Below are 14493 nucleotides of genomic sequence, written 5' to 3' on the forward strand. Positions count from 1 at the left end.
GGGTGGGCGAGGTCCTGGGTGCCGATGCGCCCCGCGCCCAGGATCTCCCAGGCGCCTGCGGGCGGGAGCGCTCTTCTCCCGGAGGCCGGGGCGGGGTCGCGAGCCCGCGCGCCGCTCCCTGCGCAGCCTCCGCCCCCCGCGGCGGCCCCGCCCCCCGTCGCCATGGGAACAGCCGCGGCGGCCCGGCTAGCGCGCGGCTCGCCTGCCTCGGTCTCGGGCGCTCCAGGGGCGGGTGGGGTGGGCTGAGCCGGGGCCGCCGCCGCCGCTGCCTCCGCGGGAGAGAGGCCGAGAGCAGAGCCGGCGCGGGTCCCGGAAGAGAGCGCAGCCGCCGGACGCTCGGTTCCCGTCCCGGTAGAGGCCAGGGTGAGGGGCGCGGCGGGGCGGGGGTGGTGGGGGAGGGGTCCCCGGGACGCCGGGAACAAAGGGAGCGGGGCGGGGGACAGGGTTTCGCCGCGCCGCCCGGGCCGTGCGTTCGCACCTGTTGTACGCGGGCCGGCAGGGCCCGGGCTCCCTCTCCCCACTGTCAGCACCCCCACCTGCGCGCATGGCCGGAGTTGGGTCCCTGAGTGCCTGTGGTGGCGTGCCTGCGGCCCGGGCTTGGGCGTAGCCGGGGGGACGGAGGCCCGGGCAGGGGCTGGATCCCGGCAAGGTCAGGGGGCCGCGGCAGGAGGGGGCGGCGCAGGGAAGGGAAGGCGCAGCCTCATCCCCGCGCCCCGGGCGGGCCCCTCCTCCGCAGGGCGCGCGGCGATGTGAGCCATGAGCGCGACGTGGACGCTGTCCCCCGAGCCGCTGCCGCCGTCGACGGGGCCCCCGGTGGGCGCGGGCCTGGACGCGGAGCAGCGCACAGTGTTCGCCTTCGTACTCTGCCTGCTCGTGGTGCTGGTGCTGCTGATGGTGCGCTGCGTGCGCATCCTGCTCGACCCCTACAGCCGCATGCCCGCCTCGTCCTGGACCGACCACAAGGAGGCGCTCGAGCGCGGGCAGTTCGACTACGCGCTGGTCTGAGCCGAGCGGGGTTTCTCGCCGAGGGCCGACCCGACGGGGGCGCCGCCTGGCCGGGATGGCGCTCAGGATCCCACCCCAGATCCTAGCCCGAGGGGGCAGGGCGTTAGAAGTCCGGCTCCTCCCCCTCAGACCCCTCCCATCTTTCCTCCCGGCCTGGCCGGAGCCCCACTTCGTGCCTTTATCCCGCCCCGTCCTCGCTCCGTGACCCACCGGCCCGGCTGGTCCCCTACTGGCTCCCCGACGGGAAAGAGGACCCCTCCCCCACCCCAAGGCGTATTGGTGGCTCTGCTACTGTCCTGCCGCCGCCGAGCATGACTGTCGTGTCCATTCCTGGATGCGGGGGACCCCCGTGTCCCCCTCCCTCCCCTGTGGTCTGGCCATCCTCACTCCCCCAACCCCGACCCGTCGCCTCGCCCCCAACCCTTAAGTGTTGAGCTGCTCCTGCGGGACAGGCTCTTCTGGGCCCACGGGGTGGACGCTGCATAGCAATATGCCCCGCGTGGCCTGCCCCCGGAGACCGAGACTGGAGAGCAACAATGGCTGTTGTGTCCAGGATGCGTGACGCCTGCGGTGGGAGGAGAGTGCGGGCAGGTTCTCTTCCGCTCCAGCCCCGGCCCCAGTACAGGTCAGCGCCCTTCCCCCAAGTCACCACCTCCGCCCTGCACTGGCGCTCCTGCCATTTCCCCCTGATCCCTGCTCCCATCCCCGCCTGGCCTCACCCACGCCTTCTCCCTCCTCCCAGCCCCCCAGCCATTGGTGAAAATAAAAGCTATTATTGAGCGCTTACTACGTGCCAAGCAGCGTGTGAGTTAGAGCGTCCTGTGCATGGCCTGTTCCTTCTTCAGGACCCTGAGGCCTGTTAGCATCCCTAGTCTTACAGGCAAGGGGACGAAGGTCCAGGCAGCCTGAGTGACTAGCCTGTACTAAGTGGCTGGAATTTGAACCCAGGCCCGATTTCCACCTGCTGTCCGTGAGCCTCATGCCGCGGAGACACCCAGGCCGCATTCTGGGGGCGACTGATGTGCAACCTGGATCCCGCCGGCCCCATGCATAGCCAAGACCCATCCCCCTTCTTTCCCTTGACTTGAGGGGACTGGGGGCTGGGGAATACACGGACTTCGCTGGAGTGGGGAGCTGGAGGGTGGCACCAAGAGGTGGCATGATCTGGCACCGACCACATCTGCAACCTGAAACACCTCTGAGCCTGGTGCCTCCTGCCCACCGTGAACACGTGCACACTGGAAACCGTGGGACTGGCGGCATGGAGTGGGCTGGCTCTGCTCCACACCCGCCTGGGAGATATGTTTGTGCCCCGGGGGAGCCGTGTGCAATGTGTGTGGGAGAAGCGAGCGCTTCTATAAAAGGAAGGCTGTGTGAATGCACGGGCTCTGCGAACAAAATTTACCAGCTCCCAGAAGACTAGTTAGGCTTGGTGGGGGGGGAAGCGGGGGGAGGCAGTGCTGCAGGAGGATGCTTGGTTCCCCTGCCGTTCCTCTCCCCAACCTGCCCCTGAATCTACACCCTCAGGCCCGCTGATGAAGGGGGACCCCTTGCTGGGAGACCCAGCAGCCAGGCCCCTGCCTCTACCCAGCTCAGCTCCTCCCTCCCTGCTCCTAAGGCCCCTCCAGCTCCCCCTCCCTGCTTCCCTAAGGCCACCTCAGGGACTCCCTCCCTCCCACCCCTACCTGGGGCCTGGCTCCTCCCATCTGGCCACTCTGCTGGCTTCTCCCCTTCATCTGTGTGACGTGAGGTCACCTGCTCCGAGAACCTTTCACTCACACCTGTCAGGATCAGGCCTCTATCCTCCATACCGTCACCAAAGGTCCCTCTCACAGCCGGCCCAAGGTCATTCCAGGTGGCACCGAACCAGACCTGGTCGCAGCAGCCTTTAGCTGCTGGCCTTCCTCCAGCTCTGGCACTCCTACCCCTGACTTCTCTTTCTGGCACTTTGGGCCTCGACCCCCATCTTTAACTCACAGAAAAAAGGGAGCAAGAGAGATTGACAGGAACTTTACTCACAGTTACAGGACACAGGATACAGGATGTTGGAAGACACAGGAGCTGGGGGGGGGGGGGGGAGGGGGAGCCCAGGGTGGAGGGTTTGGATTTGACAGTGGATTTAGCCAAGCCTGCCTGGCCGCCCCCACCTCAGTTCTGTGGCCAAACGCCTGTGCAACTGTGCTGCTTGTTTCAGAGAGCCCCGCGGGATCAGTCATCTTAAAAGCCGCCCCATAACGCCCACCGTGTCCGGTACCTTCCGCCACGACTCATGACAACCCAGTGCCAGCCCACGCAGGACTGAGGGCCAGGGGGTTCACAGATGTCTAGGTGTGTCCTCTGCCTACCAGGCCTTCAACGCGCAGGGGTGGCTGCCTGGCCTAGAAATTCCAGGGGCACCAGGAACGGGTTCAGGGGGCAGACCCCGGCTGCCTGCCAAGCAGATCTCGGTTCACTGGGCCCAGCATTCTCTGGGGCCTGGGGCATGGCCTGGCTGGCCTCCTCCGGCCCCCTGGGGCTTGTCCCGCCATTCTCAGCTCTGGGCCCCAGGCCCTCACCAGCTGGGTCCGGCTGGGGGGCCGTCAGGCGCAGGTACGTATCCGACATATGTTTAACCAGGGCCGTGCAGGGCAGGCGGGGGAGCTCCTCCGGAAGTGCCAGCAGCAGGTCAAGGACCACAGCTGACTCTGGTAAAGGATAGAGGGGAGAGAAGAGTGAGGTGGGGCAGGGCTTGCTATCTGGGACTCCCTCACAGCCCCTTCCCGTTATCCTCACCAGCTGCAGAAAGTTCAGGGCCCTGGCAACTGCGGGAGATGGCTGACAGATACTTGTAGATCTTCTCAAAGTCCACGGAGAGATCTCCTTCAGCCGCGGGGTCAGCTAGGGATTCGGAAGGTGCCTCAGGGGCGGGGTCACTTGTCTTGGGGGCGGGGCCAGGGGTCTCCGGGGTCTCAGGGCTCGAGTCCTCCCGCCCTCCAGGGGCGCTGAGCAGCAGCTGCTTTCCACGCGCCTGTGTGGGCTTGGGGGGCTTGGAGTGCAGGAGGCTGACGGGCTCTGTGGCCGCGATGGTGAGTACCTGGCAGGAAGAGAGATCGGGGAGGGGAAAGCACAAGTCCTCCCATCAGCCAGCCCCCTGCCCTGCACAAGGCTGAGCCCTCCACCCCCACCTGCTCACCAAATCCCCCCTGTTAGGCGTAACATGCACGAGATGCTTCGGAAGCGGGGTCACTGGGGCTCAGGGTGCTCAGTGGCTGGCTGGAGTCACAGAGCTGGCCAGGGGAAGGTTCCAAGACCCCAATCCACCGTATTTAGACTTACACGTAACACCCCCATCCTGCCTGGGGGAGGGCCGTACCTGTGAAAAAGCCACAGTCAGGGCTTCCTCCAGCGGGCCTGTTATCTTCTCAGCCAGATCCATCCATACCTGGATGGGGAGACCAGAAAGTACACGGTCAGCCTAGGGATCAACCCTCAGGGGTTGATCCAAGCCCTGCCCCTCCTGGGGAGCCCCTGGCCAGATTATCACTCTCCAACCCCCGCAACACCCACACCATGCCCCAGGGCCCGGCCGTGGGGGGTGGGGGGTGGGTCTAGTCCTGCCTCACCTCGATGGGGGCCGGGGTCTGTGTTTCCCGGCGCCTTGGACCCTGCGGGCCACCTGGATGCACCCTCTGAATGGCCTCCCGGACCACGCGGCCCTTGAGCTGCCGCAGGAAGTCCCGGATCTGGGGAAGAGAGGAGGAGGCCAAATGGGCCTTCTATACGCCCAGGGCTGGGGAGAGAAGCCAAAGCCGACTGCCTGCCCCAGGACCGGCACCGCTCCCTAGCCTCCCGCTAGGTGTTAGGGGTCTCAGTGACTCTGCACGGGGACGAGGGCCAAGGCCCCAGGTGTGACCGGCCACTCAATAAAGTGTTAAGACCCAGGTCAGCTCGGGCTCCTCCCCGCAGACAGGGCCCACCCCCCGCTAAGTACCACCCTATTCACCTTCCCGCTTCACCCATTCGGCTCCGTTTCCTGACTCTCACTTCTGCCTCACTCCCGCCAGGTCCCGCTGCCCTTTCCGCCCGGTCCCCGGCCTCCGCTCCCGCTCCGCCTTATCGGGAGTCCGACTTAACCTCTCGCACTCTCGGCCTCCACCTCGCCCCGCCCCTCATCCTCACGTACGCCCCGCCCACCCCGCCCTAGCTCCCAAGTTCGTCCCGCCCCCAGCATCGCACGCGCCCCGCCCACTCCCCGCCCCTCGACCGCAAGGATGCTCCGCCCACATCCCAGCCCCGCCCCCACCCCCGCTTCCTTGCCAAGATGCCTCACCTCGGCCTCGCTGCGGCCCGGCAGTTCTCGGGCCAGCTCAGTGGCGTCCGGCTCCGGCTGGCCCTGCCGCGCCTGCAGTAGTCGTAGCAGCTGCCGCTTCTCGCGGGGGCTCCAGGCCGCGGGGCCGGTCACCTCGCCCAGGTAGCGCGCCGGGGCCGCTCGCCGCCGCTGTGGAGGCTTCATGCCGGCGAGGGCGGAGTCGGCGTTCCGGGCTCGCTTTCCTGGTAGGCGGGGTTACGGAGGCCGCCGGGATCAGAAAGGGCGGCGCGGAGGCGGAAACAGATGGGGGCGTGGCTTCGCGTTTGCGGCCTGAAGCAACCGTCTGGGTGGGAGAGGCTGGAGGGACAGGCCTGAGAACTGTGGCGGGGGCGAATGAGACACACCCGCCCTCCCCGCCTGCATTTTATCTCCTTCGGGAACTGGAGCCGAGACCTTAGATCTCGTGCCGTCCCTTCCATTCCTGGACTAAGTCTTGTGAAGATCCTACTGTGTGCTTTGCTTCTCCAAAAGGGGTGGACCCTGGCCGGAAGGCAGCTTGTCCAATGGTAGCCAAGAACCTGGGCTGTGGGGTCGGCCAGCCCTGGTGACCTAGAGCAAGTGATTTGGCCGAGCCAAACCTCAGTTTACTCATTTGTAAAATGAGGTAGTATCCCGCTCAAGGGAAGGGAAGAACTGGGACAGGAGACGTTTATTTAAGAGCTCTAGAGTAGGGGGAGAGGAGGGGTGCCTGGGTGGCTCAGTCCGTTAAGCGGTCGGATTTCGGCTCAGGTCATGATCTCACTATTAGTGAGTTCAAGCCTCGCCTTGGGCTCTGTGCTGACAGCTCACAGCTTGGAGCCTGCTGAGGATTCTGTGTGCCTCTCTCTCCCTTCCCCTCCCCCGCCCACGCTGTGTCTCAAAATAAACATAAAAAAATTTTTTAAAAAGAGCTCTAGACTAGGCGGAGAGTAGCCTGGAGCAGAGGCCAGAGGTCGAGGCCCTGGCGAGAGTAGGGTCCAAGTGGTGGGGGTGGAGAGCGGAGAAGGCCTGGCTTTGGGAAGATCGCACGAGGCAGGTGGGCAGGCGCAGGCGTTGAGGAAGGAGGCGGGGCTTACTTAAAACTTAAGCAGGTGGGGTTGGGTATCCCTTTCTGTTTAGGGCAACACTTGAATCTCCCCTGGCACACGTACATAAGGGTATCAGTTTGGACCTCTTTCAGCCCAGACCCCCCTAAGTCCTGGTCCCGAGGCCTCTGCTTCCTGCCCCCTACACCTGCGCCAAGCGCACACGCACACGCAGACTTCAAACTCAGCAGGTCAGACCAGATGTTTATTTTGAGCCCAGGTGGGAGGGTGGGCGGAGCAGAGGGTCGGAGGCGGGAGGGTGCAGGACGCTGGGATGGCGGTCCCACCGGGTCAGAGGTCGACCTCGGCCGGTCCAGTCCTGGCGGACCTGGTTCGAGGCGTGGCTGGTGTGTCTCAGGACCCCGCTGGGGTGCCCCAGCCCTGGGGAGAGGCTACCCAGGCCGAACGAAGGAGAGGACACCCCCTTCCCAGCTGGTCATCGGCCTCCTCCATCGATCTGTGTGCCGGAGTGAGGGCGGGTGTTGGGTCTGAGTCGCGAATTCTCCCGGCCTAGTGTCTGTCCGAGGTTTGAGGACCCCTTTTGTGACACAGGGCCCGAAGTTGGCCGTGGGTGACCCAGTGCCTGAGTTTGAATCCAGCTCCACCCAATTTTGTGACCTTCGACAACTTCAGAGAGTGTCTCATGTTTCTCATTTCTAATATGGGACTTACGATAGGAGCTACCTGGAAGTTGTTGCGAGGATGAATGAAGTTAATGGGCGTGAAGCCTTCAGAACACTCCCTGGCACAAGGGAAAGCCTATGAAGAGTCCTTCTCAGCACCCCCCTCTTCCAGCTGGCCCCACGTTACAGCCTCCCTCCACCCCCGTCACCAAATTTACCTACTCACTGGGGCCTCCTGGGCTGGGGGCCGCCGGCCTTGTCTCTCGGGAGGGCGCCGCGCCGGGGGCTGGGGGTGCTGGAAAGGAGAGGCAGGCTCCAGAGCGGTAGGGGTTGCCGCTCATTGGGTCGGGCCAAGAGCGCCCCCTGGGGGCTGCTGCGGGCGTAGCGGAGGCGGGTCTAGGGATGGTCCAGCCCCACCCGCTGGGTCGCGGAGCCCCGGGGTCCGGACTCGCTGGAATAGGCTGCGGGCCCCGGCGGAGGTTGCTACCTGAACGCGCACAGACGAGGCCGAGGCCGGCAGCCAGCGCGGCGCCCAGCACGAAGGCCGCCACCACCAGCGCCACCACCGGCGCGGGCTCCAGGGCCGCCGGGGCCGGCGCAGGCGGCTCGGGGCGCACGGCTCGGCCGGGGACGCCCTTGGACGGCCCTGTGGGGAACACAAAACGGAGACTGGGCTCAGGCCCCAGCTGTCCTTCCCACCCCCCTCCCCCGACCCCAGGGACCCCTGCGGAGGAGAACTGCGCGCTCACTGGGGGGTGGCCGCGGCACCGTGACCACGATGGGCTGCGTCAGCGTGTGCAGGTGGGGGCTGTCGGCACCCGGGCTCTCGCCGCTGCCGCTGCCGGCGCCCGCGCACGCCTCATCCCGAGGCAGACACTGTGGGCAGGAGGAGGCAAGGGATGGGGATGTCAGGCCCCAGGGTTCAGGGGCCTGTCCCCAGGGCCCTCAGGGCCCCCAAGAGATCTAAGCGTCCAGCTCTCTGTTGCAACCGGGAGGCGCACCAATAAGCCCCTGGAAACCCGACCCCCTGAGAGGTCCCCGAGCCCGGCGCCCAAGATGTACAAGCAGCCAGCCACCCGGCCTGAGGACTCCAAATTTCAGCCCCTCAGAGTCACACGACCCGATTCTCTGAGAACGTTGGATAACCAGAAATTTGGCCCCTTAGCCGCCTTCTGCATCCAGCCACCCAGCCCCTCCCAGAGCAAGCCCAGTGCCCCTTCCCCGCCCGCTGAGGAACCCTTGTGCGGAGACCCACAGGCCCCCCTCTCGGTCCTTGTGCCCAGCCACCAGACTGAGAGACCCAGTGACTATCCCCAGCCCTGAGGGGCCCTTGTCTCCAGGCTCCATAGCGTCGGCCCCCTAGATCCACAAACTCCGAGGGGCTCCTCCTTTAGAGGCCAGAGGGTCCATGCCCAACCCCCGACTGGCCCAGGCGCCCAGATTCCCGGCCGGGTGCCCGCGCACCAGCGAGGGCGGGGGCAGCGTCAGAGGCGCGGGCGTCCGGCGGGCTCCCCGGAGGCGGCGGCAGCGACTCAGCTGGCAGTGCAGGAACTGCACCGAGGCGTTGAAGACCGGGCGCAGGCGGAAGCTGAAGCGCGCGGGACGGGCAGCACCCGGGAGCGGCGGCGGCGGCGGCGGGAAGACGACCGAGGAGTCGGCGGGGCAGCCCCCGCGCAGCAGCGCCAGGGCGGGCCCCGGGGCCGGCCGGGAGGACGGTGTCACTGAGCAGCGGTGCAGGACGAGGTCCCAGCGCGGAGAGGGACGGGCCAGGGCCGCCTAGGAGGCGGGGTCGCCATCAGCACCCGCCGCCCCGCATCAGGCCCGGCCCCCCTCCCCGGCGGGCCCCGCGTCCACACCTGCACGAACACGCGGCTGTCGGCCGGGATCTCGAGCGGCCCCGCGCGGCGCGGGAAGGCGTCCTCCGCGTCGGACAGCTCCAGGCTGAAAAGGGGTCGGCGCAGCCAGGGCCCGGGCGCCGCCGGGAATGGGGGCGCTGGCGGGGAGAAAGGGCAGCCCGAAGGACAAGGACGAGGCCGCGCTCTCCCTTAGACCCTCCAGGCGAGTGACCCAACCTCCCCGCCTCTGCCGCCTCCTTGGGAAAATGGGTGCTGTTTCGGTGAGGGGTGCACCCACGCCCCGCTCCGCGCCTGGCTCACTGCTGGCAGAGTCGCTGTGTGTCCCCTGAAGACCCAGGGGCTGTCCACAGTCCAGCAACCGAGGCTGGGCGCAAAGCCACTCGCCTCTGCAGGAGACCCCCTTCCCGGACCTCGATTTCTCCACCCAGAGCGGGCCAGGGAATCCCTGGCTGGGAAGTTGAGGGGTGCCTGATGGGGGGGGGGGGGGGGCGGTCAGCAACCCCAGGGGCCCAGGCTGCTCTGTGGTGGCAGCAGCTTTCAGGGAGGGTGCCGGCCCCACCCCTTCCTTTCCAAGGGTACTGTGACCAGTAGGGAGGGTGCTGTCCCCTTGCCCTTTGACACAGCTGAAGCTCAGCCAGGCTGCGGGGCTCTCCGGCTTCTCCATTCCTCCAGGTTCCTCACTGAGGGCAGCAGTAGCAAAGGGTGGGGACACACACACGCGCGCGCCCTCCGCCTTGGGGAGGCACTCAGCTGGTATCCTTGTCAAGTGTTTTCAGGACACCCCCCCCACCCCCGTTTCCTAACGCATTTGAACACTCCTCCCCTACAGCCATTGGCCTTAGCCTAACTGGCAGGGACTCTGAAGAAGTCGGGGGTCCAGGAGCATCTGGACACAGAGGCAGACCCCACCCGCTCCCCCAGGCAGGGATGAGAAAGGGCAGCACAGGGATGGCAGCATGACAGGCCCCGTCCCCAGCCTCTACGTACCAGGTGGCCCGCTGGGCAAGGTGGAGACCCCCGAGAGCAGGGCCAGGAGCAGGAGTGCAGCACCTGGCATGCTGGACTGGCAGTCAGGTGTGCCCCAGCAGCCGAGGCGCCAGTGGGCGGCACTCAGGCCTGGCAAGTAGGCAGGCAGCCCTGTCCTTGGCTGAGCGGCCACCCCAGGAGGCAGGGCGCGGGGGCGGTGGACTGAAGGGTGTACATCAGAGCCAGCACCCAAGGCCTGCCGGGGATTAAGGGCTCCTCTCTGGCCAACCTGTGGCCATCGGGGTTGGTGGGGGGGGGGGGAGGTCCCTCACCCCGGTCGCTCGGCATCGGGCAGCTCACTACAAATACCGCCCTACCAGGCCCTGGACCGGCTCCAGTCTCCCCTCCACGCAGAGGAAGGCACTACGCCCGCGGCCCCCAAGCTCAGGGCTCACAGCCCCTTCCCACCCGGTCCTGCCGAGCTCTAGACACACAGAGACACGATGGAAGAAAAGGGAGGGGTTTTATTCTCAAGCGTCTAAGGATTTACAAACAAGGGCATTTCATTTTAAAAAGGGACAGGGGAATACTGGCGACCAGAGAAGGGGGCTGTGGGCCACCCCAGGCCCCTGCCCGCCCGCTCCACCCTCTGCCTGGTCAAGAGGGAGGGCTGGTGACCGGTGACGGAGGGCAGGTCAGGAAAGAGGCAGAGGGGAAGAGGTTCCCCCAGAACTCCCACTTAACACTGAAGGAGGGCAGGGGTGGGCAGACACACTCACAAAACAGAAAATAGTTAAATAAAAGTAAATCCAGGTGGCCGGCCTAGGGCCTGCGCTGGCCCTGGGACCAGCCATGGAACCTTCCAGCTACCCACAAAGGCCCCCCTGGCCGGGCCAGGCGAGGGAGGATGGGGGGCCAGGCCTGTCGGCCCCCCCACCCTGCGCCCATCCCCTCACAAAGGAGACCGGGGCGGGAGAAGGTGGCCGTTCCCCTCCCGGGGAGGGGGGGCAAAGAGCAGAGAACTTGCGTACTTTTAAACATGCGGCATTTCGTGAGTATGGACAGGAACAAGAGAATACAGGGATGCCTAGGTCTAGACTGCTTCAGCTACATCCGGCCAAGTTCCTCACCTTTGGTGTTGGTGGGTTTTTTGTTTTTTTTTCGTTTTGTTTTGTTTTGTCGTCCACTTGGTTTGCATGCATCACCAACAAAAAGGAAACACACCCCCTCCCATTCTGGCTGCTGCACAGGGCTCGGGCGGACTGGCCAGCTCTGGGGGAGTCGAGGGGCGCTCAGGGGCACTACGAGGGCGTGGCTGTCTGCACACGCCCAGCCCTCAGCCAGCCCCACCTCTGTCCCGTCACACGTCCTCGAACCCCCACGCTCACCGCTTGCACCCTCAATCCCTGCCTCCCCGGGGCTCCATGGCCCCGCTTCTGCCACCGACTCCTTCCACCACCTCCCTGCCGTGGCAGCGCCTGCTGCCCTCGGTGTGCCCTGTGCCCGCCTTCCCTGAAGGCCACCCTGTGTGGCCGCGGCCCCTTGGGCTCCCCCCATGCCCCCTGAGGTCCTCAACTCACCCCCCAAGCTGTGGCCAGTCTCCAGCCCCGAGGGCTGGCCCCGAGGGAGGAGGAACGCCCCCAGAGCCCACCTTTGGGGCTTGGCCCCCAGCCCCAGACGCCCGTGCCCACAGGCGGTCAGGGGCTCCACCGCAAGCAGCTAAACATGACTTTGGTAAAAGTTTCTGAAGGTACCGACAAACCCCGTGAGAACAAGCTCTTCTCCCCCCACCCCCCAAACACCCCACCAAGTACAATAAAATACAATAAACTCCAAAAAGGACCCCCTGAGATCAAAGAGAGACAGAGAAAGACAGAGAGAGAGAGAGAGAGAGAGAGAGAGAGAGAGAGAGAAAGACCAGCCCAGGTCCAGCTGTAGTCATAACGCCCAGCCCGCCTTCCTGGGGCGAAGACACCAGCCGACCGACTCGCCGTTGCTGGAGACCTAAGTGGACCCAGGGGTCCCCCCCTCACCCCTGGGGGTGGCAGAGCCCAGATCTGGGCCAGGAGAGAGGCAGAGGCAGGGAAGGAGGTGGGGAAAGCCAGAGAGGTAGACAAGGGATGAGAGAGAGGGGATAGACACAAGGAACGTGTTCGCAGAGGGGAGGCAGAGGGGACAACACACAGCGGGTGGGGTGGGGAGGGAAGGGGCAGGACGGGCGGCTCTCTCCCGGGCCCTGGGGGCCGCCCCAGCCCAGAGGTTACGACTGAATAAATAGCGAGTCTGCTCGTGGCCTGCTGTCTTCCGTTCACAGTGTCTGTCAGGGGGACGCGCACGGCCGGCTGACCCCGGGACGGGAAGGGCTGGGGCCTGGCGAGCCCATCTGTCCACAGCTGGTGGGCAGGGAGTCGGGGGTGGGTCGGCGCCCCCTACTTTCTGTCCTCAGCCCTCAGCAGCCATCCAGATCCCAGGTCTCCCCTGGCGGGCAGCTGGGTGGCCAGGTGGGGAAGGGGGGGCCTGTGGCCATGCCCCCGGCCCCCGGTGGGGCTGGCCGCCACCACGTGGCTACCTGAAGAAGGGCAGGTGGTGCTGGCTCAGGACTCCGCTAGTCCTCGGTGACTCGGTCTTCGCCATGACATCCTTGAACCAGGATGCCACGTCTACCTCCAGCATCTCGTAGCGCTTGATGAAACTGTGTTCCTGCGGGCCCGAGGGGGAGGGCTTAGGACCAGGGAGGAGCCCCAGCGGGGGATCAGGCCCCTGGACGTCCAGATGGGTGGGGAGGCAGGGGCCCCAGATACTCACAAGTAGCTTATTATACTTTGGTCTCTTCCTGTGATCCTTAGTAAGGCTAACAGAAAAGAGGGAGGAAACAGAAATCAGAGCCTGGGAAGAGGGGTCTGGCTGTCCCGGGGACACAACTGTCCTCCCTCTGAGACAGGGGTCTTCAGAATCTGGAGGGAAGCAGCTGCTGTGTGTTCACAGCCCTGTGCTGCCGGCTGAGAAGCCAGAGGACCCAGGGCCTGCACAAATCCCACCTGCAGCGGAAGCCCCACCTGGGCTGGGAGGGGCCCACGGGAGAGGTGGACTGGGGCTCTCACAATCAAATGGGGACACCACGCGGGCATCATTCCGCTTGTCGCCGCGGGACACACAGACCCCTAGGCCCCGGGGCACATCGGCTTGTTCACAACCTCCTGTGGCCAAGCCCAAGGGCCATCCTGCCAGTTGCCCACAGGGCCAACTCGGGCCTCAGGTTCCAGCTGCCGCCCACATCCCCGCCCTGACTGCGGCCTTCTCGCCCACAGCTGCCCCCACCCCCCGTCGGGGAGGGGGGGTCCCGCCAGCCCCAAATCTCCCTGGCTGCTCTGAGTGCAGGGCCACACCTGACCCCGCCCTGCCTCCCAGAGCACAGCACGGGGCGGGGGGGAGGGGAGGGGGGATTCCTCACCAGTCTTTGACGAAGGACTGAAAGTCCCCCGAGAAGCCCATGTGACCGGGCAAGAGCGGGGGCTCTTCCTGCAGGACTTTGGTGAGGACCTCAAAGTCTGTCTTGCAGTTCTTGTAGGGAAACTGTCCCGTCGCCAGCTCCACCTAGGAGAGAAGCAGGCGGGCTGGGTGGGCCGAGGACTGGTCCCCGCCCTCCCTTACCGCCCTCGTCTGTATCCCAAGAAGACGCTGGCAGGGGCCCCGCAACTCACCAAGGAGATGCCAAGGCTCCACACATCGGCCCGGATGTCGTAGTCTGGCTTGGTGGGGTCCGGAGGGTCTATGCGCTCAGGCTGCCGGTGGGAGAAGGGGATGATGTACCCCCAGGGCTGCGGCAGGCGTGCCGCCCAGATCCCCACGCTCCCCCGCCGGGGCGCCGCGGGACCCCCACTCACTGCCATGTAGGCGGCACAGCCCGCGCTGCGCGTCTTGGCCTTAGAATCGACGAGACGGCCGCTGATGCCGAAGTCGCAGAGCTTGATCTGGCCCCGCTCGTCCAGCAGGATGTTGGAGGGCTTGACGTCACGGTGGATCACGCCGTGCTTCTCCTTCAGGTAGTACAGCGCCTTCACGATCTGCGGCGAGGACAGCGGAGGGCACCCGTGATGGGAGGATGGGGGCCCAGGGGCCACCCGCCCGGCCGCACCCCTGTCGGGCTGCTCACCGCCACCGTCATCTTGCCCAGGATCCGCTCGGGAATGGGGCCCTGCACCCGCTTCTTGAGCTTCTCAGCGCACGTGCCCATGAGCTCCATGGCGATGAAAACATCCGTCTGTGGGGGCGGCACGTGCCGGCTCGGGGGGGGGGGGGCAGCCGCACCCTCCGGCCCACCCCACACAGACCAGCGCCAGGGGGCACACCCGGAGATCAGCAAGGACACCTGGGGAGCCCACAGAGAGGCAGGGGAACACCAGAGGCCTGGACTCACATTAGTAATGAAGGTCCCGAAACACTGCACGATGTAGGGGCAGTCATGGCTCTTGAGGACCACATCCAGGTCCATGAGGATCCGCTTGTTCTCCTCCTTGTTCCCCGAGCGCCGCATTTGCTGCACGGGACGGCCAGGGGAGCCTTAGTGCCCGGTCTCGGGGCGGGGCGCCCGCTGGGGACGGGGGCAGGGCTCACCTTGACGGCAATGACGT

General features: G+C 65.9%; 4 protein-coding genes across 6 annotated transcripts in view; 1 reads left to right on the forward strand and 3 right to left on the reverse strand.

Annotated features, from left to right (window-relative positions):
* The first annotated feature begins 168 nt into the window (after positions 1-168).
* On the forward strand, positions 169-1791 carry CTXN1 (cortexin 1). Its single transcript, XM_053897246.1, has 2 exons — positions 169-363; positions 737-1791. Exon 2 carries the CDS (start codon positions 757-759, stop codon positions 1003-1005), a length of 249 nt encoding a protein of 82 aa, XP_053753221.1. The 5' UTR covers positions 169-363; positions 737-756; the 3' UTR covers positions 1006-1791.
* A 1211-nt stretch (positions 1792-3002) lies between these two features.
* SNAPC2 (small nuclear RNA activating complex polypeptide 2) lies at positions 3003-5563 on the reverse strand. 2 transcript variants are annotated; one of them, XM_019427928.2, is made up of 5 exons: positions 5315-5555; positions 4608-4727; positions 4358-4426; positions 3778-4078; positions 3003-3689 (listed from the first exon to the last, which is right to left on the reverse strand). In XM_019427928.2, exons 1-5 carry the CDS (start codon positions 5495-5497, stop codon positions 3358-3360), a joined length of 1005 nt encoding a protein of 334 aa, XP_019283473.1. In that variant the 5' UTR covers positions 5498-5555; the 3' UTR covers positions 3003-3357. The 2 variants fall into 2 exon arrangements, with proteins under 2 accessions (XP_019283473.1, XP_019283474.1); XM_019427929.2 differs by lacking the exon at positions 4608-4727 and having other exon boundaries at positions 5315-5563.
* Positions 5564-6899: 1336 nt separating this feature from the next.
* Positions 6900-9665, reverse strand: TGFBR3L (transforming growth factor beta receptor 3 like). Its single transcript, XM_019427410.2, is given in 6 exon segments — positions 6900-7335; positions 7528-7686; positions 7790-7916; positions 8505-8816; positions 8897-9044; positions 9046-9665. Coding segments are annotated over 6 exon segments (1338 nt in total). The 5' UTR covers positions 9561-9665; the 3' UTR covers positions 6900-7258.
* Positions 9666-10366: 701 nt separating this feature from the next.
* The window catches only part of MAP2K7 (mitogen-activated protein kinase kinase 7), a 9720-nt gene continuing 5593 nt past the window's right edge, over positions 10367-14493 (reverse strand). For both annotated transcript variants that reach the window (XM_019427925.2, XM_019427926.2), the window contains 8 exons: positions 14477-14493; positions 14280-14399; positions 14016-14123; positions 13747-13926; positions 13564-13644; positions 13314-13456; positions 12668-12713; positions 10367-12562 (listed from right to left, as the gene is read on the reverse strand). The exon at positions 14477-14493 is cut by the window's right edge and continues 97 nt beyond it. In XM_019427925.2, the coding sequence (XP_019283470.1) occupies positions 12428-12562; positions 12668-12713; positions 13314-13456; positions 13564-13644; positions 13747-13926; positions 14016-14123; positions 14280-14399; positions 14477-14493 (830 nt within the window). In that variant the 3' untranslated portion in view covers positions 10367-12427. The remainder of the gene's footprint in view (positions 12563-12667; positions 12714-13313; positions 13457-13563; positions 13645-13746; positions 13927-14015; positions 14124-14279; positions 14400-14476) is intronic.

The sequence above is a fragment of the Panthera pardus genome, unplaced genomic scaffold, assembly GCF_024362965.1.
Source record: "Panthera pardus isolate Hobbes unplaced genomic scaffold, ASM2436296v1 HiC_scaffold_8, whole genome shotgun sequence".
Classification (NCBI taxonomy): domain Eukaryota; kingdom Metazoa; phylum Chordata; class Mammalia; order Carnivora; family Felidae; genus Panthera; species Panthera pardus.

Coding starts and splice junctions, on each gene's coding strand:
- CTXN1 (XM_053897246.1), top strand. CDS start 757: ATGAGCGCGACGTGGACGCTGTCCCCCGAGCCGCTGCCGCCGTCGACG.
- SNAPC2 (XM_019427928.2), bottom strand. CDS start 5,497: ATGAAGCCTCCACAGCGGCGGCGAGCGGCCCCGGCGCGCTACCTGGGC. Junction 4,427..4,607: donor AGACCCCGGCCCCCATCGAG/GTGAGGCAGGAC, acceptor CTCCCCATCCAG/GTATGGATGGATCTGGCTGA. Junction 3,690..3,777: donor CCCTGAACTTTCTGCAGCTG/GTGAGGATAACG, acceptor ATCCTTTACCAG/AGTCAGCTGTGGTCCTTGAC.